Consider the following 26,426-nt stretch of genomic DNA (forward strand, 5'->3'; position numbering starts at 1 on the left):
TAGGTCACCCTCCAGACTGTCAGGAAGGGATTCAATCTCATATTGGGAATTTAGGTTTGTGCAATTAAAGTGGATTGATTAAGCAAGCCTAAATTAATTCACTTTTTTAAAAAGGACTTTTTGCCTTTAGGAAACGGCTCTTCCAGATGAACTATTTGTTGAACACTCATACTGATTTGCTTGCACAATCACTATGTAGAGGTTAGACCATGTCCAGCCTTTATTGAGCATTCATTCTCATTTGTTTGTAGAAAGAAGTTATATGATAATGAGCATTCATCCTGATTTGCCTGCAGGGTGTTTGCACATCTTCCCTTTAATAATTTATCCCGCACTTTTTGGTGCATTTCCCCATCATTTGCCTAACTGCAAAAAGTCTGTTTTGTTTTTAAATGGATTTGTTGCACTAGGGCAGGGATGGGGAACCTGTGGCCCTCCAGATGTTGCTGGACCACACCTCCCTTCCTACCAGACCATTAGCCATGCTAGCTGGGGCGGATGGGAATCCAACAACATCTGGAGGGCCACAGGCTCCCCATCCTTGCACTAGGGCAACAGAGTGCATTAATTCACAAATTTCCAGTATATGTTTGAATCCCTCTTGCAAAATGGTGACAATCTGGAGGCACCCAAAGTGAGGGGAAAAGGCACTAAAGTATAGGATAAATGATTGGTTCAGAGAACATAAAGAACTTAAGAGCCCTGCTAGATGAGGCCAGTGGCCCATCTAGTTCAGCATCCTGTGCTCACAGTGACCAACCAGATGCCTGTAGGAAGCCCACAAGCAGGACCTGAGTGCAAAGCACACTCTCCCCTCCTGCAATTTCCAGCAACTGATATTTGGAAGGAATGTTCAATAGAGCCTGGAGATCATCTAAACTTTGTGCAAGCAAATCAGGATGAATTGTCTGGAGGAGTCCCTATACAGTAGGCAATTGTTCCATTGGATGCAGTGGGACTTAACTTCTGAGAAAAAGTGTGCAGTATTATCGGGCTAATGCTATATTAGGCTGCAATCCCATACACAAACTAGCCCTATATGAACTCTGGGGAGGATCAAACTGAGTAGTGTAGTGGCAAATGCAGAAGTGCAGGGCCCCTTCATAATAGTTACAGCCCTGCCCCCTTCTAAAAGTATACAACTTTCTGAGATGACAGAATGATCTGGCCAGGCTTGAATACTGCTTTCTGCTTCTCTTTCACTGTCACCATTTCACTGTCCTTTCTCACTGTCGGCAATATTGCTTGAATTGCTGAATTCAGTGCCTACACCTTTATCTCCTGCTGCTACCAAACTGTTTGATGATGTAGATGGGATGCTATCAGCAGCATTCACTGTCTCTTCTTCTGCAGTTAGAGAATTTTCACTCCCCACAACTTGGCTTTTTGAAGTAGGAACTAAGAGGGACTCCTTTCACTCTGATTGGGTCCAATCAGCAGGAGACAACATGGAAGCAAGTTAGAAGACTCTTCTCAGTGGCTAACACTCCCCTTTCATGCTGATTGGCTTATAGGTTGGCTCATAGATGCTGGAGACATTGGGACCTGGCTCTCAAAAAAGTAAGGGTAGACAACTACACCCCTGGGAGCAATTGCTCAGTGACTAAGAGGACATGCTTTCAGTGCAGAAGATCCCAGCAGGTTTGACCCTTTGATATCTCCTGTTAAAAAGGATCAAGTAGCTACGATGATGGAAAAGGCCGTTTTCTGCCAGAGATCCTAGAGAGCCACTTTCAGAGCAGTACTGGGCTTGACGGACAAATGCTGCCTATCCTCCTGTAAACTCGCTGGGAGTGGGGGCTTATAACATCAGCCTGCTTGGTCCACAGGCGAAACGAGCTTAGCAGGGCTTCGTTCAACGCCGGATTTCGGCCGATAGGTGGCGCTGCCCCCCACTGTTTAGAGCCCTGGCTGGGTGAATCCATTTAGGCTGGAGAGCGGGGGTAGGAGCGGGTAAAGACGTAGCCCTTTTTCTCTCTGCTTCTGTCCGGGCGCTCTCCCCGCCGCCTCGGTCTACGGTTCCGGCGGCCGCTGAGGACGTGGCTCTTGGCGCAGCCGTTTCCCAGCCCCTTCCTGTTCCGCTGTGGGCCGAGGCCTGCTTGCAGGCCCTGCGTGTTCACCGAGCCAGCTCCGCAGCCCGCGGAGCATGAGGAAACCCCGCGCTGGGGGCGGAGGCGGCTGAGGAGGCCTGGCCTGAGAGCCGGCAATGGGGGAGAGGTTCGGTGGGAGCAGCGGCGAGGCCCTGGCCGGAGGCGGGCGGCTGGGGCCCGTGGATGTGCCCAGCGCCCGGTAACTGCCCGTCCGAGGGGCGCTTGTCTGAGGGAGGCGAGGGGCACAGCGCCACAATCTCTGCGGCGGAGCGTATCAAGTGGGCCTCCTCCTGCTTCTCCATGTGGGGCTCTCGGGGTTGGGGTTTCCTGTAGCTTTCCCTGAAAACCTACCCGCTCCTCAGTGTCCCCAATGCAGGCACAGCGCAGACACCTGTGCTTAGCCTGGAGGGCAGGGCCCGTGGCTCAGTGGCGGAGCATCTGCCTTGTGTGCAGAAGGTCCCGGGTTCAATCTCAGGGTAGGGCTGGGAGAGATCGTCTGGCTGAAACCCGGAGAACTGCTGCCAGTCAGCGGAGACAAGACCGAGATTGATGGGCCGATGGTTTGGCATAGGCTGTGTAAACACCATACATTTAAAAAAACACCACAAAGGAACCAGCACCTGTAATTTGTTAAGGATGCTGGGAATTGTAGCTTTCAGAGGGGTATGCTGCAGGTTTTTTCGGGGGGCGGAAGTATGCTTTAAATGTATGGTATGAATACAGCCTCTGTAGAAGGCAGCGCCTTATGTTTAACCTGCACAGTGGGTTACCATAGGACTGAAAGGAGCTAGGCATTGGTCTCCCTTCTTTCATGTCCGGGTGCTTCCCCCCGTCCTTCACCTCTTGGCTAAGAATAGAGATGCCATGTATAGTAATTGAAAGAACACAGGACTACTTGTACTTTCGAAAAATGGCACAGAGCCCTTGTTGCATTCAAGGAGAGCAGTAGCTTTGATCCTCTTAAACAATGAAGACTCCTGTGCTGTCTTAAAAGGCTAGCTAGTTTTTTGTGGCCTAGAGTTCATGCCATCAGATGTAGTGCCTAATTGTAAAAGTAAGTCCACGTGCAAGAAATCTGTTATGTCTTTAAAAGAGCTGTGCAACAAGACTCAGTATTCATTCTGCAAGAGATTAACAAAGCTACCTTTACCTGCGATCTGTAACTTTGATATTTATATACCAATTGGGATGGCTTTAAAAGAGGGTTGAGGTTAAAGTTATCAATAGCTACTAGCTGCGATGGTTGTCTTCAGCTTTCATGGTCACCAGTTGCTAGAAACTGCAGGAGGAGAGAGTACTCTTGCACTCAAGTCCTGTTTGTGGGCTTCCCGTAGGCACCTGTAAGAGCAGGATGCTGGACTAGATGGGCCATTGGACTGATCCAGCAGGCTTTATGTTATGTAGAATTTGGGAAACTTCCAAGGTTTCTCCTGTGCCAACCATTCTGACATATTAAGCTGCATATGCCAGATTTCCCTTAAGCAATAACGGTACAGGAGGGCGCCCCCCCTTCCAATCCCTTGTTTGTCTCTGGTTGTCCTATTGCCAGGTGCAAACCCAGAATGGGATACTGTATCTATGCACAGTGTTAGCTGGGAAAAATCCCTTTAGGAACAACTTCAGAAATGTGTCAGATTCTCCCTTTTGTGCAACTCTTAGGGCAGCTTCGCACATTACCAAACTCCTACACAGAAGTAACACGAGTTCTGCATGTACATTGTAACATGTAGCGTCTCTGCCATAATGTTGATTGCAGAATGAACACGCTCTGATAATTCACAGCAGTTTACATGTTGGTGGATGGTTTGTGATGATTTACAAGTGGGAGTCATGTGTAGGAGTTTAGTAATGCCTGAAGCAGCCTGAAAGGTTCAGAAGCTCTGGACCTGGAAACCTGTATAAAGAAGTATCTGCTTAGTTCAGTTACAGACACGACTGTTGGATAGCCAGGCTCGTTTTTTTTAAAAAAAAGTTAAGTTTTTAGTAGTCCAACTACAGTATGCTAGTATTTTGAATTGCACAGAAGCCTGTTACATGTTTTCAAGCATGCTGATCCATGTCGCATTCACACATTACCAGACACAAAGTTCAAGTTTTGTAGCATATGCAAGTGGAAGGATAAGCAGGCAGGCTGGCTGGCTACCTACAGCAGAGAAATACATAATTCTATAATATTTTGTACACCAAACATAACTGCACATGTTGGTACATCAGTAGTACTACAGTGTTTTATAGAAATGTAGAGATATGTGCACCAGGCTAACCATCTATTTATTCAATAGTATTCCAATATAAGGATGCTTTGAAGAGTAAGCAAACACATACAGGGCCCAGAGTTTTTATTTTTGTCCAGCCTTTTGTCACTAGATTAGACACCATTTTAAATAGGCCATTAAGAGCAGGGACATGTTATGATAAGAATATAAGAAGAGTATGCTGAATCAGGCCAGTGGCACACAGCATCATGTTCTCACAGTGGCCGGCCAGATGCCTTTGGGTAGTACTCTCCCCTCCTACAGTTTCCAACAACTGGTATTCATAAGCATACTGCCTCGGACTGCAAGGGTAGAACCTAGCCATTGAAGTTAACAGTCATTGATAGCCTAATCCTCCATGAATTTATTTAATTCTCTTTTAAAACCATCCTAGTTGATGGCCATCACTGCCTCTTGTGGGAGTGAATTGCATGCAAAAATCAATAGATCTGGGCCATTGGAAATAAGTTGTTTAGTTTAGACCCAATGCTCTAAATGTTAGCTTATCAGAACAATATAAATTGAATATATTTCGATCTCCTTATTTGAAAGCTTGCCAACATCTCATAGAAACTTTTTTCTTTTTTCCAGGCTGACTAAATATATTGTGTTACTGTGTTTAACAAAGTTTTTGAAGGCTTTAGGATTGTTTGAATCTTACGACCTCCTGAAAGTAGTTCACCTTGTACAGTTTATCTTCATAGTAAAGCTTGGGTAAGTTGCCTTTTGCTTCAGCAGTCTACAACATTTTTCAACACTTCTATTGAGATTAGTTTTATATCAAAATAGTGTGGTTTTTTTCATAATCATAGAAGATTTGCTGTTAAGGATGATGGGCTAGTGCATATGTAATGCCTCCCAATCGTCAAAGCAAGCACTTCTTGTCCTCATTTCACAGTGAACTGTGGTTGGTGTTACTCTGCACCACTGTTTGCGCTAAACATAATTGGCACCAAACCACAGTTTGAGACTGTGGTCAGAAGCATATTTGCAAGCTGGTTTGGACCAACTGTGGTTAAGGAAAATATTCATGAAAATGCATCCATAGTTTCCTCTAAAAATGTACTGATTTTGTGAAATGAGTATTTTAAAACACATAGTCAGTGTTGGTCTGAACACTTTTTCTAAATTGTAAATTCACTTCATCTGACAGTAACTTCTAATTTCCATAGGTCAGCATTTTTTATGATTTTGTTTCAAAAACCATTTTCTTCTGGAAAACCTGTCACCAAGCATCAGGTGAGTATTACAGAAGTTGTGGTTTATATGTGTAGCTTGTCCTTCTACAATGTAAACTTGAAGAACTGGAACTTACTTTCTCAGCATGGGAAACTTATTGCTACCTTGGGGTCACTGCCTCATTGAAATGAATGGTAGTTGTGCAAGAGTACGAGTATTTACTTCAGTGGGGCTTGTGTATTTGTGCCCTATAGATCTTTTGAAAGTTCCATATTGTGGGAAGACTTCATGCTTTTATCAACTTCCTGTGTCTGTAGGCTTAAACATAGCCATATTGGCTGTTGCATTTCTTAGTATAGGGAAAAGGAATGTACCTTATTCAGGACTGGTTCTGCTTTTTACAGTGTACATTTTGCCAGTTTGAATCAGTTGACTTTCAGCAGTTCTACAGTTGGCACAATTACTAGCGAATTTAAGAGGCTTCTTACAGCTTTCCAAGCCAGAGTATTTTCCAGAATGCTTAACATATACTTAAATGGCAAAAAAACTCAGAGAGATGTATGTACCATCATATAGTGCATGAAATTGTATTGTTTCATCATGTCTTTTGGGGGTTTGGTGAAAATACTTGTGTCATGGCAGAACCTGTTGCTTCCCTGAGGTTATATTGAAATATACAAGAGATTTGTCATGTTTTTGTTTGGACAATGCTATAGGAAAACTAAGAAAATGTAGTATATATTATATAGATTTTCCTGAACAGTATTTTAAAACTAAAGAATTACTAAGATTGTCAGTTTAAAAGTAATCTGGAGACCAGATCCCTGCATTTTGAGTACTAAAAGTGTCAGTGGGTTGAAGAACTATATGGAGATTAGGTTGAAAAAATTGAATGGACTGCCTTCAAGTCGATTCCGACTTAGGCGACCCTATGAATAGGGTTTTCATGGTAAGTGGTATTCAGAGAGGGTTTACCATTGCCTTCCTCTGGGGCTGAGAGGCAGTGACTGGCCCAAGGTCACCCAGTGAGCTTCATGACTGTGTGGGGATTTGAACCCTGATCTCCCAGGTCATAGTCCAACACCTTAACCACTATGTGTGGGGATTTGAAAATCTGGAAGTAAGGGAATCCATTTTGTCAAATCATTTTGAACTAGCTAATGGTACACTGTTTGCCACTTACAGATGGAAGTTGAGTTTGTCCTCATTAATGCTGGAACGCATAAAGCCCTACTTCTTTGTTCAGTTAAAGACTCCAAACAATAGCTATCCAAACAAGTGGCCGTTAGAACAAAATGACAATCACATTTAGCTTCAACAATGTGAGGATTTCCTGTTAAAAACCTTAGTAGCTAATTGTCAAGAACTCGCAAGTTCCCACTGGGGTCAACTCCCAAGCCCAGGACAATTGATCCCAGCCAGACACAACCTGTGCCACCCTTACCAGCGTTGAGTTAAAGCAACAGCCCTGCAAGGTAGGTAGACTGCCACCACCCATTAAACCTGGTCACCCACTCTGGGCCAAGGGGAAACCCAAAGTACCAGAAATAGACCTGCCAAGGATTCCAAAAGACAAGAGCCAAGAATGCACTCCTTGTCCTGGAACCTTAAGGCATAATACCCAACTATACAGTAGTCTGTGGCTAATTGGCCTGGGTGCTAGATTTAGAGCCAATTTCCCCCTGAAATGAACACACACTAGTAAATAAGAGGTAGCTTTATTAAAATAAAATATGAGTGCAAAATGTAACAACAAAAATAATTCCTTACACCAAACACCCCTGAGGGCTAGGTAGAATACAAAAGGCAGAGAGTTCAAGTCACAGATAAAAATAACAAAGCTGTCTAGCCTAATCTATACTCACACAATATAGGTAAACCAGGAGAGTAACTTCATGGTTCCACAACTCCCCAGAGATGTATATGCTGGATAGCAGATGGAAGATGGAAATCCAGCCTTCCCAGGCCTATGGCCTTGAGGTACCAGTGTCAGACTGATAAGCAGATGTTCTTCCTTACTGCTTAATTAACTGAGTTCAGCTGTGAGAACTGACAGTCTCATAGCCTCTCAGAGGCCCTAATTCATGCAAGATGTTTTCAGTTCCTTGCCACACAACCATTTTAACTGACATCCTTTCAAACCAGGCGTTCTTGACACTAATGAATTTAAGGCTGCTAGGAAACTAGCCAGGGATAGGGTCTATTCTATACTGAAAGCACTCCCAGACCCATTGTGCATCATGGTACAGGCCACCTTGTTTTTACCCACTCAACTGGTTGCCATAGGTGGCTAGGAATTTCACCTAGGTGAATGAGCAAGCTGAGACAGAGCGATTGGTCCTTTCCCTGGCATTCCACTGCACTGCTATGCTGGATGTGGAAGACAGCACTTTACCTCCTCCCCACCCACCATGAAAACCAAGCTGGCTGCTTGAGAAGCAATGGACCACTCCTTTGGCTGGCAGGCCACAGCGCGTCTGTGCTGGATGATAGAAGATCAAGGACATCACATTTCCTCCTATTTGTCCAACATAGAAATTGGAAGGAGGGATCCACATCTTGTCACCATTGAGTTTTTGTGCTGGACACTCAGGAGGTGAAGTCCTTTCCTGTGCACTGTGCATAGAAATCAAGTGGGTTGAAAGCAGAGACCTGAGTCACTTCATTCCTCCACTGCCAGCCTGCTGCGCTATCATGGGTGTGCACAGAGTGAAGTGTCTTTCCTGTGCACCCGACTTAAAAACCAAGTGGGTTGACAGAGAAGCAAGAACTACTTATTTTTAGCCTGCAAAATGTTTCACTAGTGTGTTTTTTTCCCTCATAAGAGGGGCTGGCAAAGGAGGAAAGAAGTGGAAGCTGTGGTAGAAATTACTTAAATTAAAACATGAATTGCAGGAATATTTTGTTGAACTTAACTTTATTCAGTTGAAAGGCCCTTTATAAACGTGCTTTTTCAAACTGGGCTATTGGCATATTTAATGAATAGTTACTCTGATGTTCCTATAATCTATGCAGCAGCTGCTTTGAAAATTAGAGTGAAGTGAGGTAATTCTGTTGCTATGTCCTGTCAAGATAATCACTTGATATAGAGCTATCACGTTAAAGAATGATGCTTAGGCTGTTGATCTAACCTCACTTGCAGTGTACCTTCCTGAGTTAAATCAGCAAATAAAGTTTTAATTAGGAGTGATTTTTTTAAATGATTTGGATTGACTATAACAAGAATTTTAATGAAATATTTTCTTACAGTGGATCAAAATAATTAAACATGCTGTTGTTGGCTGCATAATTTCACTCTTGTGGTTTTTTGGCCTGACCCTGTGTGGACCTCTAAGGTAAGGATATCCTTGGCATTGTATTTGATAAGTGTGGTATACAAGTCAGTTTACCATAGATAATCGAAATGGCGGCTTGTTTATTCATATAAAGCAAGGGTGCAGAATTGGACCCAACTTGAGGCCAGATCCTTATCTTCCCCCACTCCCTTGTGGGTCAAGACCCATTTTCACGCATGCAGTTTGAAATTAAACTGTGAGATGTAAGCTCCAGTAACTGGGCCCAGACAATTAGCTTCAAAGCACCTCTTTCCAAATGTGAAAACAGTAGAAATTTCAGAATAATTAGGTTATCATGGAGCCCACAATTATGTTGTTGAGTTTGAGAGTGAAGTAAGCTATGTGTGGTAGAGCTTGTGCCTTGTGTTATGTTTGGCAAGCCTATAATCAGATATTGCTGAAGCCTAATAGTTAATAGGAATTAAGTAATTCCTTCAGATTATGATTATAGTAATAGCTTTGCAGGGGCTTTCCATCTTCTTTTATTATGACACTTTTTTTTAGCTGGGTGTGAAGCACAACTGGAATTTTAACAGTAATGATTTCTTGAAACTCAGAGGTGGAGATGGTTTATTATTAGTCATCACTGTAAATTGGAATTGTAGCTACAGTGCATCTATTGAATTGTTTGTGGAGACTAAATTTTAGTCCAACCTGTACGTGTCAAATTATTCCAATTTACTGTCTGTCATAAATGAAATTTGTATCTCTTGTTTTGCAGAACTGTGCTGCTTTTTGAGCATAGTGATATTGTTGTCATTTCACTGCTCAGCGTACTGTTCACAAGTTCAGGTGGAGGACCAGCAAAGGTATGCCTTTCGTTTTGTGGGGGAAAAGTGATCATAATACCTATCTGAAATTCATGAGGTTTTCTACCTATCTAATTTTTAAATACTCTTTTCATGCAGTATATACAATTTTGATGGAGAAGCATTTTTAAGACTGTATTTAAGATCAGAGATATACCAGGAGCTCTTCTATTATAGATAGAAGATATTCAAAGCATAGTGTATTATATTTATCTTACCAAGATGACCTACATCAAGGCAGATTTAATTCTCCCTGTTTCCCCCCCCAAAAAAAATGCAGAAGTATATTAAACTAAATTTATATTGATTAGAGAGAGCCAGGGTGGTGTAGTGGTTAAGGTGTTGGACTACGACCTGGGAGACCAGCGTTCAAATTCCCACACAACCATGAAGCTCACTGGGTGACCTTGGGCCAGTCACTGCCTCTCAGCTTCAGAGGAAGGCAATGGTAAACCCCTTCTGAATACCACTTACCATGAAAACACTATTCATAGGGTCACCCATAAGTCAGAATCGACTTAAAGGCAGTCCATTTCATTTTTTTATATTGATTAGAAGTTCTTTGTATATCTCTGCTTGTTTGCTTTCCTAATCAGCTTTTCTATTGTTGTTGTTTTTCCAGACAAGAGGTGTGGTCTTCTTCATTATTGCTGTGATCTGTCTGTTGCTTTTTGATAATGATGACCTCATGGCTAAAATTGCAGAACATCGTATCCTTTCTGACCTTTTATAAGAGATAAAATTAATATGTTCCAACTGCTTGATTTAATCTAGATACTTCTTACTGTTAATGAAGAAATATTTTTGCAGTTCTAGTTTGTGCCCAGTTCAAATATCACTTGATGTATGAACTCGCTAGAGAGTGGGCATGGTCATACTGACCTATCTTAAAATACTATTATATAGATAAGAGAGAATTGCAGTGCTTTGAAAGCTCTCTAAAACTGCTTGATAAGTTCCAAGTAATAGTGGATTATGTCCACCCATTTGCACAGTGGAAATCTGCTTGTGCAGTGGGAATTCTGGGTTCTCTTCTGTCCCCCTCAGCTCCCTGAGTGCTCCCAAACTCTTCGCTGGAGGATCTCCCAACCTTCTGGAGCATGTCTTCAAGGTGTACAGGGGGCTGCAAGGAGGAGAAAGAGAAGACACATTGCACAAACTGACAGCTGCTCTGCTACATTGGCTCTTGTTCAGGATTAATAGAGCCACCTGTTTTCCCTTTCTGTGTCAGCACACTATGGTGTTGCAAGGTAACTGGGTTATCACTGGGATGCCTGGACAGGGTTTGCTTGATTGTCTTCCTCCTAGGATGCAAATGTTAATAAGTTAACAATTTTATTGTCATCTATTAATGTGGTAATGGCAGAATGTATACTTGCAATGAACTATTGCAAACAACCAGTCAAAGACAGTGCTCAGGGATAGGATCTCTTCTGTCCATACAGTGCCGTGAAAAAGTATTTGCCCCCATCTGATTTTCTGCATGGTTGCATATATTTGGCACTGACTGTTACCAGACCTTGAACCAAACCTAATATTAGGGAAAAGGGAACCTGAGTGAACAAACAACACAAAATTTTGATACTTATTTCATTTATTTATTAAAGCAAGTTAAGCAACACCCAGTGCCCCTGTGTGAAAAAGAAATTGCCCCCTTAGACTCAAAACTTGGTTACGTCTCCTTTAGCAGCAATGACTGCAACCAAATGCTTTCTGTAGATCTTGATCAGTCTTTCACAGCTTTGACTCATCTGTCCATAGAACATTGTTTGCCCAAAAGCACCTGGACGGTCGTCAAGAGTTCTAGAACAATGGATGGAACTTTTTGGGCAACATGGGCCCCATTATGTCTGGCAAAAGAGAAAGACTGCATTCCACATGAAGAACCTCATACCAACGGTCAAGCATGGTGGTGGCAGTGTCATGGTTTGGGCATGCTTTGATGCATCAGGACCTGGATGACTTGCCATCATTGAAGGAACCATGAATTCTGCTTTGTATCAGAGAATTCTACAGGAGAATGTCAGGCCATCTGTCAGCTGAAGCACGGCTGGGTCATGCAGCAAGACAATGATTCAAAACGCACAAGCAAGTCTACACCAGAATGGTTGAGGAAGAAGAAATTTAAGGTTTTGGAATGGCCTAGTCAAAGTCCAGACCTAAAGTCCAGACCTAAACCCCATTGAGACGTTGTGGCAGGACCTGAAAGGCACAGTTCATGCTCGAAAACCCACAAATGCCACTGAGTTAAAGCAGTTCTGCACGGAGGAGTGGGCCAAAATTCCACCACAGAGCTGTGAGTGACTGATCAAGAACTACAGGAAGCATTTGGTTGCTCACTTTAAAGACCATTCCATTTTGATTGCATATGTTTCTCTATTAAAATTCCAGTGTATTGTTTCTAATACTTAGGAAGTGTTTTCTAGAAAAGTGTCTTCTGTGAAACTTGTACTATTCAATCTAGCCTCTTCAGGTCACATGAATCCTTACCTGCTGTGCTTCCCTTACTGTAGCTGTTAGCTTTTGTTTAATTTCTTCAGGGCAGCAATTCATAACGATGAGAATGTTGTTCATATTTGTCTGTGATTAAAAGATAGCGGTAGAATTCAATTGCAAAATTTTCCTGATCGTTACCTTCTTTAGCTGAAGGACACCATGACAGCGCTCTGACTCACATACTTTATACAATCATCGCTTTCTTAGGAGTTGCAGATCATAAGGTAAATGCCCCTTATATGAAGAATTGTTGAAAAAGTGCACAAACTACATAATGTTAGAAACCTGAGCGGGTTGCTCATGGATACAGTACGATTTTTAAATTATTATTATTATTTATTAAATTTATATCCTGCCCTTCCTCCCAGAAAGAGCCCATGGTGGCAAACAGAAACACTAAACATCATAAAAACAAGACTTAAAACATATTAAACAAAACATCTCTAAAAACATGTTAAATGTCTTCTAGTTTTCATCGAATAGTAGAGTTGGAAGGGGCCTATAAGGCCCTTAAGTCCAACCCCTTGTTCAATGCAGAAATCCATCTTAAAGCATACCACCTCCCTAGTTAATTGGTTCCATTGTCGTACTGCTCTAACAAGGTTTTTCCTGATGTTCGGTTGAAATCTGGGTTCTGGCTTTTGTTGCTTTGTTTTGCTGATTTATTTCAACAGCATATTTCAGATACGCACAGCAGTTATATGTATATTTTATTTGCTGATTAAAAGGTCATTTCAGTAAAAGAATCCTAATCATACTTGGAAAGAGTAACAATTTAAACAAGTAAAAATTACAGTACACCAGTATGATAGCATAATAATGGCTGCTAATGTTCAGCACTTCATAGGATGCTTTTTATTCATCAACTTTTTCCTATCCATAATTTAATTCTGATCAAAACTCTGTCCATTAATTAAAAGCTGGAAACTGTTGTAAAGGTCCTCAGAAGCTTAGCATGCAGGTATAAATGCATTTTATAACTTCCCTTCCGCTACTGAACTACTTGAAATCTAACCATGGAGTCCATCTTGCCCATTTAATTTGGTGCCAGAATGACAGAAAGAAACAAATAGAAAATAATAATAATAATAACAACAACAACAATAATAATAATAATAAATTTAATTTCTTCATCGCCTATCTAGCCAATGGCCACTCTAGGCGACTTACAAAATTGTTAAAATACAAATAAGTTGCTAGGCTTTGTTACTATTCAACTTTAAAAGGAAAGGATACTAACACATAGAGAGATGAAGCATATTTTAATATATAGCAGCATAGAAATATTTAGGGTAGCAATCACAACAACGCACTATCTTGTTACTGACAATTACGTGCATTTTTAATTTCCAGTTTCCAGTAATTCATATGTATTTATCATAATTACAGTGTATTATGGAGAACAAACTTTGATTTAGAGAATGCCTTTGTAAGCATGGATGTAACTGCAACAGTATCAGCATTATTTTTTTTAACTACTGTATTCCAATATCTGGAGTTGCCAATAATGTTTGTGCATATTGAGAGAGGGCAAACTCCTGTGTATACATTTTCTGTGAACCACATAGGGTGGCAGGAAAAAATAGTATTTCTGGGCTTTACACAACGGATATTTAAAATGGAATTGCAATGTTGGATTCTGAAGTATATTAATATCAATCTTTTTCTTTGCAGGGTGGAGTAATCTTGCTTGTATTAGCATTGTGTTGTAAAGTTGGTTTTCACACAGCTTCCCGAAAGCTCTCAGTAGATATTGGTGGAGCCAAACGCCTTCAAGCTTTGTCTCATCTTGTTTCTGTCTTCCTTTTGAGTCCCTGGGTGATTGTTTTATCTCTGACAACAGAGGTAAGTAGCCTCACTGATGACAAACTGCTTTCTGGCAACTAAATTTATAATCTGAATCTAAAACTCTTCTTTTGAAAAGGTCCTTAAAACTAAATTGCTTTGTTTGTAATATAAATGTATAGCTAGCTTTTATGGCCCAGTCCACACATAATGCTAAGCATGGCTTAGCATGAAAGAGCAAACATGCAGGTTCATGGACTGAAGATTGCAGCCACAGTGTTAACTGTTATCCTGCTGTTGCTACGTCCCTGTGGCTAAGTCATGGTTTGGCTTAGCAGTCCATACGAATCTGGGCTCATGGTTTGTCTCTCCTACCCCTGCTGAATCGGATCAATAATGTATACTAAAGCTTACTCTGAATATAAATTTGTTTTGCTGCATGTTAAATGTTTGCATCTTTTGATTGCAGAGTAAAGTAGAATCGTGGTCTTCTCTCATCATGCCCTTCACAACGGTTATCTTTTTTGTCGTGGTTTTGGACTTCTATGTAGAATCTGTGTGTTCTGTCAAGATAGAGGTCTCAAAGTGTGCCCGTTATGGATCCTTTCTCATTTTCATTAGTGTTCTACTTTTTGGCAACTTTTGGACACATCCAATAACAGACCAGCTTCGAACTATAAGCAGGCCAGCACATCAAGAAACCACAGAGCATGTTATTTCTGGAGGAGTGGTAGTCAGTGCCATTTTCTTCATTCTATGTACGTGTTAGTACAACTTTCAGAATACTGGTAACATGTGCTTATGACTTTTTTATGAATTATTAGAAAGTCAACATATCTTGATATTGAAGAGTGTATGTTGTTAACTTTCATTTGCATTATGATCTTAAGGGGCAACTTACTTGATCCACCCAAAATTGAACTGGAGATGTCTTGCCTCTGACAAACATGATGAACTTCGAAAGTTTACCAAAATCACTAGCATTAAACTCTCAAAACATCATGGGCCTTGAATTGTATTCCTATGTGTAGAGCGATTAATTGGGGCAGTGTGACATAAAACGGAACCGTTCTTCAATGTTCTTTTTGTAGATAAAATGCTTGCTTTACAAAACTCTTACAAAATGTAAACAAATGCTTTCTCTTTTCAGCTGCCAATATTCTATCCTCCCCAACACGGAAAGGGCAGAAAGGCACTCTTATTGGTTATTCTCCTGAGGGAATACCATTGTACAATTTTATGGGTGATGCTTTGCAACACAGCTCTCAGTCCTTACCTCGATTTATTAAAGAATCACTGAAACAAATCCTTGAGGAGTCTGATTCAAGGCAGATCTTCTATTTTCTGTGCCTAAATTTGGTAATCATTTAAAGAAAAACTTAGCTGAAATTATTTCTGGATTTTTGAGGGTGGAGGGGTGAAATCATGTGTTGAATGTAGAATTGGATGAAAGGACTTTGGTTATCTAGTCCAGTCCTTCAATTTATAGCATGATGTCAACTTCTAGATTACTGTTGATTATTCTACTGTGTTCATGAGTAAACAGACAGGACAGTATACCATACATGTGATTCATGTCAATTTCTGTACTAGAGTTGTGCAACATCTAGTACAATCAGTTGTAACTTCATATATTGTGAGACCACCCATTTTCTAGGATGTGTCTGCGTCTGTGAAAATGCTTTGTTTAATATAGTCACTATTTTACAAATACTAATTTACAATACAATATTAATTTGTAAATACTAATTTACAAATACTAATTAAAAGAAAACTAGTTCTGTGAGCCCAAGGGGAATTTAGACTTTAAAAAACAAATCACAGAGGAGCACCTCCCTGCACTCTTCATGCTACATGAGAAAGTGCTTTGGAAACCAGGGGGAGAGGGTGGTCAAAAACAATTTACAACAAAGTATGGGAGGCTGCTCTACAAGTGAGGGAAATTAAAAGTAAAATCCATTGAGCATAACAGCACTTTGTACTTCAAACATTATTTTTTAGAAGCCTTTTCCCAACCTTGAGTCCCTAGATGATGTTGGACTACAACTCCCATCATCCCTGGGTCCCAAGGCTGGTAAAGACTGTTCTGGCTTATTCCTTGCCAAAAAGTCAAGAATATGCTGACTTCAGAAAGTGTTGCTGAGTGGGAGGGGAAGAGTTCTTCCTTACTTCAGTATTGATTCAGTCAGGAAAGACATTTACCCCCTTCTGCATGCTTCCTTCTGGAAAGTGGTATCATCTTGCCCTAGCTGTTCCCCAGATCACTTCTTTGTCACTGGCCCTATTAAGTCTCCCTCATTCCCCTCATATACTTCATAAATTTTCAATTTGTTATGCACATTATTGCTATTAATGATGAAAGGAAAGAAACACTGGAAGGTCATTTTGCTATTTTCAGAGTTAGAAATTTAAAAATTGAAAAAGAAGTTTAGAAAAAGTTATTTGATAATATTAGAAGGTGAAGCATTACAAAAAATCCCATGTCCTCATTTTAACAGTTTTCAGCAACCATCATGATAATGCTTCCCTTCATAGAAACAGAAATTTAAGATAACTGTTCAGACTACAATTTTCTGCCAGATATTATTATACTGAGTAGTGCATGAATGTTTTAATTGCCTCATAATTACATATGGATAAAAGAGTTTCAGAATATGTCAATCACATGCTTTTACAATATATTTCATTTTTCACAATGAAACCTTTGTTACTCACCTTTGTTCTAGGCTTTTACTTTTGTGGAACTATTTTATGGTGTGTGGACCAACAGTCTAGGTTTAATCTCGGATGGATTTCACATGCTTTTTGACTGTTCAGCTTTAGTTATGGGTCTGTTTGCAGCACTGATGACTAGATGGAAAGCAACCCGCATATTCTCCTATGGGTATGTAGTCTGAACTAGTTACACAGATTTTATAAAAGGATGCTGCCAGTTGTTTAAACATTATGTTTAACATAGGAAGCTGCATTATACCAGGTCAAACTATTGTTTAACTCAGTATTGCCTACTCTGGAAGCAGCTATCCTGGGCAGAGGTTTTTCCTGTCACCTGCTACCCAGTCCTTCTAAATGGAGATGCAGTAATTGAACCTAGGAACTTCTGCAAGCAGCAAATGTGCTCTTCCACAGAGTTATGGTCTTCCCCTCCTTTTTTTTTTCTTTTGCATTATTATGGGCGCACAAGTATTGTAGTGGCTAACACAGTAGATGTTAAAACTAGTAATTTTGTAAGCCACTTTGAGCATATTTGTATGGAAAAGTAGCATATAAATTCAAGTAATAAATAAATAAAATTGTCAAGTGTGAAAGGGAATCAAATGTCTCTAAACACACACGGAGCAATACCCAGGTGCTTTAGCCAATATAGGTCCCTACCTTTTGTTCCCGGCTGTTTATGGATACCCACTTTCCCTGTACACTTCACATATTTACACAGCAAATGCCAATATATCTTGACTGCCTATTGCAGCTCATGTCAAGTGTGCAGTGGTTCATCATGCACTAGTCTTAACTGCGGAGATGTAAGGCAGTGTTCTTTGTGCTGTCTGAAATATAGGGAAGGGCTATTGTAGCTCAATGGTTGAGCAAGTGCTTTTAATGTAAAACGTCCGAGGTTCAATCCACGACTTCACCATGTAGAGCTGGGTAAGGTTGATGTCTGAGCCCCTAGAGAACTGTTGCCAGTTGATGTAGACAATACTGAGACAGAGGAATCAATAGGCAATTTCCTACATTCCTGTTATTTATGAAGGGTTGAGGGGTTATGTTGAGAAAAGGAGCATGTTAACTTACACTAGTCAAATACTGCTCAAAACAAGGCAATTATTAGGGTACTGTGGAAGCGTTTTATATGTCTTTGTACTTATTTTTTCCATTCCAAAGGTTTGAGGAAAAAATGTCAGATAGGAAAATATGACATCTTCCTACTTAATCATCACTTTCATCCCAGAAAATCAAAGCTGCGTAGTAGTACTTGCTGAAGATGCTTGTATTTTTCATTTTCTGAAAGCCATAGCAGTCTGACCAAAAAAAGTCACTTTCATGCTACAATTTAACAAATTATGTAGTAGTTGTAGTAAGCCTGCAAGTTAAGCAAAGGCATATACCTTGCTAATTGGATTCATTCTTCCTGGTTGAAAAATTTTGGGTTTTCTGGCAAAATAGTTTTGGGATTTTAGCATAATTCAAAACACCACAATATCTCTTCTATGTGTTTTTTTATTCCTCACTTTCTCAATTTCAGATTTGGCCGTGTAGAAATTCTCTCTGGGTTTATTAATGGCCTTTTTCTCATGGTAATAGCTTTCTTTGTCTTCACTGAATCTGTGGCCAGACTGGTTGATCCTCCAGATATCGATACCAATATGTTGACTGTAAGTTTATATAACCTTATTCTGTTAACATTGAATTTACTGCTCCTAAGCATTCTAATTTGTGTAGTAGAAACAAGGTTTAAATCCCTCAAGCATTGCTGATTGTGCACAGGCTCTGTTCATTTCACGGATGTTTGCATATGTTAGCAATGCATGAGAGGGGCAATAGATTATACTTGGCTTAGAATCAGAACTCTCATCTTAACAAATAAAAAGAAAAAACGCTTTTCCACAGGGGAGAGTCTTGAGCCATTGTGTAGAAAGGCTTTTTAATGCTTTGCTTCTTTTGGAAATGAATGATGTTCAGAGAACAATTTTCTCTCTCCTATATGAATAACGGTTGCCAACCATGAATAGAAGTATGTTTCTATACTGTTAAGTTGACTCCACCCAACTTTTTCTAGTTATTGCAGCCCCTGCTGTTCTAGAGTAGGAGCAAGCAGCACAAGTTATTATGTGGTGGCTCAGTCACAGATACATCATTCACAAGTATGTGAGCAACAGGAAGAATGACTAATTCAGTTTACATGAATTGTAATCAATGGCTGCCAATGACTACTAGCTATGATAGCTGTGCTCTGCCTCCATAGTGAGAGGCAGTATGCTTCTGAATACCAGTTGTTGGAGACCACAGGAGGCGAGAGTGCTCTTGCACTCGGGTCCTGTTTGCGGGCTTCCCACAGGCCTCTGGTTGGCCAGTGTGTGAACAGGACTACATGGGCCACTGGCCTGATCCAGCAGGCTTTATGTTATTATGTACAATTGAGGAAACTTGCAGGGTATGAATAGCTCTTCTCATGTACCAGGCATTCTGACATGTTCTTACATTGCCGTTTTTGCCCTAAGCAGAATGGTGGAAGGGAAGGCAGAGAGAACCTAGTGGACCAACCAGAGGAGGGGTGGTCTAGTCTTTCTTTCTCTTGTTGAAATACAGTTAGATTAACTACATCCTTGTTTGCTGGGAACATGTATTAATATTGTACAAGATTGCAGCACAGAGTTGAAAGGAACTTCAAAAGACATCTAGTTCAGTCCCTTGCTGATGCAGGAGCTCCGCTGCTATGGCATTCATCTTCTGCTTTAAAACTCTGTCCACCACCTTCTGAAGTAGCCTCTTCTACCATTGAGCAGCTTGTACCATCAGAAAGTTCTTCCTAATGCTTAGTCAAAATCCAGTGTCTTGAACCTATTGGTTCAAGTCGTACCCTGTAGTGCAACAGAAAACAAATTTGCTCCATCATTTTCGTGACTGCCCTTCAGATGTTTGAAGATGGCTATCATATCACCTCTTAATCATCTCTTCTCTAGGCTAAACATGCTTTATACATGCTTCAGCCTCATAGAACTTGGGTCTTCAGGCCTCTCCTGATTAAGATCAAACTGTGGTGAAGTGTTAATCATCAGTAATGGAGATGCAAGTGTAACTCTCTACCACAGGGCTGTGGAACTTGTGGCCCTCCAGATGTTGTTGGACTCTCATCAGCCCTCACCATCATGGCCAACAGTAGGGAATGGTGGCTGTTGTAGTCCAGCAACATCTGGAGGACCACAGGTTCCCCATCCCTGATCTACCATGTCTAACACTGCCAGGGGAATTTGTGCCCAACAGAGAGCATGTTCCACAGTCTACCGTCCTTTAAGTATGCAAGGAATTGAGAACATAATGCAGTCTATGGGTGACAGCTTTGTTGCTAAATTCTCAAGAACAAAGTAACTTGCACTAGTTGGTAGAGTCGTTATCAAAATGGTATAACATTTTTTTAAACTAATCTTGTTCTTCAGGTAAAAAGGCTTCTGTGGTGTTTTATATAACATCAGTAAACAATTCTCACCCTGCAAGCTTGCCATCTAAAAGACACTACAAAAAAGGGAGGGAAAAGCAAGCAAACTCAAGCATCACTTCCTATAGGTACATAGTAGTTCTCTGCCTGAAAGATTTCCATTCCAGGTGGTCATTATGAGAAGGAGAAGCCAAATGGAGCTGTTAACAGAGCCAGTAGAGTGGGCCTACTTTCCATCTCTCCCTCTGCTGCAGCCTAATGGAATAGCTGCTACCAGATGACAGTTGATGGAGAGAGAAGGCCAATAGAGCTAGTCTTTTAGCAGGGCCTGCAGAGTAATGCTTCTTAGCATTTCTTCCTCTGTGCCAGCCGTGAAGAACCTGTGGCCCTCCGGATGTTGCTGTACTACAACTCCCATAATGTCTGACCATTGGCAGTGCTGGCTGGAGTTGATGGGAGTTTGAATCTAACATCTGGAGGGCCACAGGTTCTGCACCCATTTTATGCTATATACATTATTTCCCAAGGCGTAGTTAAAAGTAGTAAATAGAGTTTAAAGATTCTCTGTCTCTCCCTCATGCAGCCTGTCTCTGTTGGAGGACTGATAGTAAACCTTGTTGGTATCTGTGCCTTTAGCCATGCCCATTCCCATGGGCCTTCTCGAGGAGGATGCCATGTGCACGACCACAGTCATTCCCACCATGGACATGGCCATAGTCACAGTCATTCCCACAGTGACTATGGGCACAATCATAATCATGGACATTCACATGGGTCACTAGGAGGTGGCATGAATACCAATATGAGAGGTAAGTGAAGAATAATGAGGTGGGTTTTTTTGTTGTAAATCTATACTGGGGGCGGGGGAATAGTACTTAAAGGAAAGTTCCAATAAAGTTGTGGTTTTTAAAATACCTTAATAGAATGATCAAATGAAGGAATCACAATGATTGATCGAAGTACTTTCACATATCAAGCCCTTTTGTGCTTTTCTGGTATATGCTCAATGTTAAAGTCTGGTTAATTGCTGAATTATGTATTAATGATCTGGGGAATGTTTTTTGTTTCAGGAGTGTTTCTACATATCTTGGCAGACACCTTTGGAAGTGTTGGTGTAATCATATCAACAATACTTATTCAGCAGTTTGGATGGCTTATAGCTGATCCCCTTTGCTCTCTCTTTATTGCTACACTGATTTTTCTCAGTGTTATCCCACTGATAAAAGATGCTTGTCAGGTACTTCTGTTGAGACTTCCTCTAGAGCATGAAAAAGATCTGCACATGGCTTTAGAAAAGGTTAGAATTTATCTGCCTCTTGTGCTTTTTTCCTTCACATGTGGCATGTTATGAAGTATGGAATTTCTACAGTACATTTTAAGTACTACTTTTAGTAATGTAATACATTCAACATTATCAACCACATAACATGCATTTAAAAATGGCCATGCTTTGGGGTCTGTTCACTTAAAATTAGTGACATTTGCAAAACCAGATGTAGAGAGTTTGGGTTATGTTGTTTCACGCAATATATATTCTGCTATTTATGTCAGAAGTCACTAGTGAGACAGAATCTTGCTAGGGCATTCCCTCAGATATATTGATATACCTTGCAAACTGAACAGCATAAAATTTTAAACATTACACTTACCTTTTATATAAGGTTTGCATTCAAAAACATGCTTTAATACTTCTAATATAATGATCCTTTATTATATAACTCTGCTTTTAATTTAGTGAAAACTAAGTATTGAGAGAGATAAAACTGAACAGTCTTGAAAAATATTATCACAATTGCTGCATGTATTTATTTATTTGTACAGATCCAGAAAATTGATGGTGTCATCTCCTACAGAGATCCTCATTTTTGGTGTCATTCTGCTAATGTTGTGGCAGGCACTATACACGTACAAGTAATGTCCGAAGTAATGGAACAGAGAATTATACAGCAGGTAACTTGGTGGTGGATAAAGCATGAATACACTAAGTCCTATAGGACTACTTCATGGTGCTAAATTTCTCCACGCAATTGTGTATGTGGGCACACAACAGGGTAAACAAGATGGTAAATTATGAGCTGATAGCTATCTCTGTAATTGTAGCTGCTGGATGTTGCTCATTGTACTCAATTTGTAAACATTTGTGCTGTTAACAGTTTTTGTGACATCATTTCTTCACCATATATGCAGCATGTTCCAGCAGCAAAGATGTGAAGTGGTACTCTTCCTTCCCTACCTCTCATCCCTGGTTATTTATTTATTTAACAATTTATATGCCACTTAACACTGTCTTTTCTACGTGGTGTACAAGAAGGTAACAAACGAGATAGAAAAGATAGAATCAGTTCAAATTAACCATAAAATCCTGGTGGATGCAAGCTATGGGTCTGTGCCATGGGACCCTTAACAGTGATTCCCCTGAAAGTCTCAGTGATCAGGCAAGGATGTAAGGAGTCATGCGGTCCTTATACTGAGTATGCCTTATACTGAGTCAGACCATTGTTCCATATAATTCAGTACTGTCTACACTGACTGGCAGCAGCTCTCCAAGGTTTCAGGCAGGAGTCTCTCCCAGCCTTATCTGGATGCTGGATGTTGCTCATTGTACTCAATTTGTAAAGGTTTGTGCTCTTACAGTTTTTGTGACATAATTTCTTCACCCATGTATGCAGTGTGTTCCAGCAACAATGGTGTGAAGTGGTACTCTTCCCTCCCAAACTGTCATGCTTGCATGCAAGGCAGATGCTCTGCCACTGAGGCCCTTCTCCATAGACCATGTTGCTCTGTGTCTTGAGGTTACTAGTGCGTGAATCACCAAGGCCAGACTACCCCTGTCAAAGAATGCCTGTAGTTGGTGTACCAGCCATAGCTGGTAAAAGGCACTCCTAGCAACTGAGACTACCCAAGCTTCCAGTGACAAAGATGGATCCAGGAGCACCCTTTTCTTTCAGATGGAATTATTACACCCTGTTCTTTCAGAGGAAGTGTAAATGGCCAGTTTCCCAGACATGAGCAAGACTCACCCATAGTGCATCTATCTTCCCAGGTCCAAACTTAGTTTATTGATCCACCACTCTGCCCAGACAATAGTCCAGATCATGCACAGTGTTTCCTGACTCAGATGGAAAAATAGAAATGCCCCCAAACTCCTAATGATTGTTCCCAGTGGCTTCATGTAGAAATTGAACAGCATTGGACACAATTGTGCCCTGTGCCACACCATACCTGTGCAAGGACCATGGGGCCAAAACCCAATTTCCCCATGCTGTTCTTTGGATACAGCCTTGGAGGTAGGAACGGAACCACTGTAAAACAATGCCCCCTGATACCCATCCCACAAGACCCAGTCCAGTAGGATACTATGGTCAGTGGTATCAAAAGTTGCTGAGAGATCGAAAAGCAGAGTTGCACTCCCCCTGTTCTGCTCTCCATGCAGGTCATCTGTCTGGGTGACCAAGGCTGATTCAGTCCCGAAGCTGTGCCTAAAGCCAGACTGAAATGGATTCAAATAATTCGTATCTTCCAGGAACTCCTATAACAGTTCTGCCCCCACTCTTTCCACCACCTTACCTAAGAAGGGGTAGTCATGACTGGTGTTAGTAATAATATTACCAGTGGATCTTGTGTAGGCTTCTTCAAAAGTGGATGCAGTACCACCTGTTTAAGGGTAGCAGACACAACTCCCATCACCGCGCCCTGAACACCCCCCCCCAATCAGCACAGCCATCCCCGCAAACTGGCTTTCACCAGCCAGGATAGATATAGTTCAAGAGAGCAAGAAATTGGTTGCATCATTGCAAGAGTCTTGTCCACATCGTCAGGCCATATAAATTGAAATCAATCCCCATAAAGTATTGAACTGTTCAGTGGAGGTTGCAACAACAGTGACATCCAAGGCACTACATAGTTGAGTGATTTGATTCTCAGACTGCTATGTAAATTGCTCATAGCCTGTGGCCGAGTGTTACAGAGGCCAATTCACTACTTCTGGTCTGATCAGCCCCTGGACCAACTCTCCTGCAAGGCTCTTCAAGGACTCAGTGAGGAGCAACAAAGTAAGCCTTCACCGCCACTTGGTAGACAGAATTATGTAAGCTGACAACTGTTCAGTCAGCTTCACAGCAAATTTTCTGCCACCTGTGCTCTGGTTGTCTCCTAGCCAGCTTCCTTGTCGGCAGGCTGTGCACAGGAGAAGGCCCTCAGGAGAGATTGCATTGATAGGACTTCTCATCTCACCATAGGATGAGGGGCTTCAGCAGGATCATTGGCTCTATCCACTGGAAAATCCCCCCTAGTATTCAAAAATTTATCAGATTCCATTAGTCTTGGGGGGAACTATTATAGACTCGCCAAAGTCTGCACCTGAACACCTTTCAGAAGCATTGTAATACATGCCTATTTTAAGTGCCCTGGGATTTCAAGAAAGGATAGGAAAAATTAAATGAATTTCAATTTTTTGTGGTGTTCTAATCAGAAGTTGCACTAATGTGCTGCTGAGCCTTAAAGACAGACTGACTATAAATACAAATAAATATATGGACTCATATTCTGGGCATAACAATGTGTTTTTATTAGCTACATGTTTTCTGTGCTCATCAGTGCAAAAGAGTGTTTCCCAGTCATAATTTGCTCACCTTTCCTCACACCATGTTCACTCTACTACCTGTTTTTGGTCTTGTACTGTGGTAGCAAAGAACAGATTCTAGTTATATGAGCTTCTATCCTGTTTGCTCATACAAACTCTTTGTGGAGGATATCATTATGATGTAAAACTCGACGACAAAGCGATACTATTTTTCTTTTGTGCAACAAAATTGTCTTGCTTAGAGCACCAAAGAAACATTTGCTGAAAGATTTAATGCCCATATTTTTATGTTCAGGTTTCAGCAGTTCTTAAGGATGCTGGAGTTAACAACTTAACTGTTCAAGTGGAAAAAGAAGCCTATTTTCAGCATATGTCTGGCCTTAGTACGGGATTTCAAGATGTCCTTGCAATGACAAAACAAATGGAATCCATGAAATACTGCAGAGATGGCACTTACATCATGTAACCTAAAACTACGTCTGTAGGGTTCACTCACTATTATTTCATCAGGGGAATTTGCACATAAATGTACAGAAACAAATGTACTATATATTTGGATTTTTAGAATATGTTACATACCTTTGAAACCAGATCAAGAAGTTTAAAAAGAAGTGGGACAAGTAGAACATATGTTGTATATTTGGAAATAATGGCAATGTAAAAATACTGTTATTTGGAGTCTTATTAAATAAATTTTGCTGTATGAGTGTGGATGAGCAGAGATATATTGCACATTTCCCCAAAAAAGAAATATCAGGCATTTCTCTTCCATCTTGAGCCTAAAGTAAATCATTTTAGGTTGCAACAGAAATAGACTCCCAAAAATTATTTCCTCAAAGTTTTGCTGCTGTATGTATATTTACACATTTTTAAAATGAGTGCAAATAAGTTTTTCAAAGTTCATTAGATACAAATGAACATGTACAATTCTATATTTATTCCATTTCTGTATATAAGCCTGTTTTCTAAACACAGCTTTGTTAAATGAGGAGAAATAGATTCTACCATTTAAAAATTGTCAGTGAGCTAATTTTTTTAAAGAAAAGTCATTTTAGCAATGGGAAAAGAAAACATTTCTTCTTCCACTCCTATGTTTCTGTTCAGTGAGAAGGTTGCAAAACTAATTTGAAGTGTGGACCACTATGTAAAATAAACATTTTATAATTTTTATAAATTTCTGGTCACATATTGATTAAACTGCACCTTGAAACCTGACTTGTACAATGGAAAGATATGTCGGCGATGGATTATTTAGTTTTCTCCTATGCTGTTATGATTTTCTTCCTAATTGGCCTGGTTTTCATGTAGTTTAAACAGGGAGATTACCCCTGCTTCACTCTTCCCTTCCCCCCCCCCAACCTGCAGGAGCAACAAACCACAATCTCTGACTTAGTAAGTTAAAAAGTACAGGTCCCAATACTGGCCGCGGGGAGACCACACTTACACTGAAGGGATGTAAGAACTCAATATATTCCTACTTCCTGTTCTTTAAACACTTGCTAACTCACAAGAGGACCTCTCAAGACTCTGACTGCTAAGCTTATGTAGGAGTCTTAATGAGGGACTATCAATTTTTTTTGAAGGCTGAGTACACGGTGAGTACTGAATCACCCTATCTATATATTTAATGATTTTCAAAAATACCGAATATGTTCCTGAGACAGAATCAGAGTGAAATGAGGTGAATCAGCCACTAAGAAGACTCTTCAGCAGCTAATTCCCCTTTCATGCTGATTGGGTC

The 26,426-nt window shown here is 40.7% G+C and overlaps 1 protein-coding gene across 3 annotated transcripts; it reads left to right on the forward strand.

The window, feature by feature from the left end:
• The first annotated feature begins 1,952 nt into the window (after window positions 1-1,952).
• On the forward strand, window positions 1,953-25,859 carry SLC30A5 (solute carrier family 30 member 5). 3 transcript variants are annotated; one of them, XM_061619682.1, is made up of 16 exons: window positions 1,953-2,289; window positions 4,937-5,059; window positions 5,518-5,584; window positions 8,774-8,859; window positions 9,581-9,668; window positions 10,291-10,378; window positions 12,312-12,388; window positions 13,839-14,009; window positions 14,419-14,707; window positions 15,100-15,308; window positions 16,676-16,833; window positions 18,193-18,322; window positions 20,687-20,912; window positions 21,174-21,340; window positions 21,925-22,053; window positions 24,981-25,859. In XM_061619682.1, exons 1-16 carry the CDS (start codon window positions 2,207-2,209, stop codon window positions 25,149-25,151), a joined length of 2,262 nt encoding a protein of 753 aa, XP_061475666.1. In that variant the 5' UTR covers window positions 1,953-2,206; the 3' UTR covers window positions 25,152-25,859. The 3 variants fall into 3 exon arrangements, with proteins under 3 accessions (XP_061475666.1, XP_061475657.1, XP_061475676.1); XM_061619673.1 differs by having other exon boundaries at window positions 1,954-2,289; window positions 21,174-21,400; XM_061619692.1 differs by lacking the exon at window positions 1,953-2,289 and adding an exon at window positions 2,292-2,368 and having other exon boundaries at window positions 21,174-21,400.
• The last annotated feature ends 567 nt before the right edge of the window (window positions 25,860-26,426 follow it).

Source organism: Rhineura floridana, chromosome 1 (assembly GCF_030035675.1).
Source record: "Rhineura floridana isolate rRhiFlo1 chromosome 1, rRhiFlo1.hap2, whole genome shotgun sequence".
Taxonomy (NCBI): domain Eukaryota; kingdom Metazoa; phylum Chordata; class Lepidosauria; order Squamata; family Rhineuridae; genus Rhineura; species Rhineura floridana.

Excerpts from the sequence above, each read along its gene's own strand:
- SLC30A5 (XM_061619673.1), top strand. The coding sequence starts at position 2,207 with ATGGGGGAGAGGTTCGGTGGGAGCAGCGGCGAGGCCCTGGCCGGAGGC. Across the intron at positions 5,060-5,517 it reads ATCTTCATAGTAAAGCTTGG|GTCAGCATTTTTTATGATTT; the intron begins GTAAGTTGCCTT and ends TAATTTCCATAG. Across the intron at positions 22,054-24,980 it reads AACAGAGAATTATACAGCAG|GTTTCAGCAGTTCTTAAGGA; the intron begins GTAACTTGGTGG and ends TTTTATGTTCAG.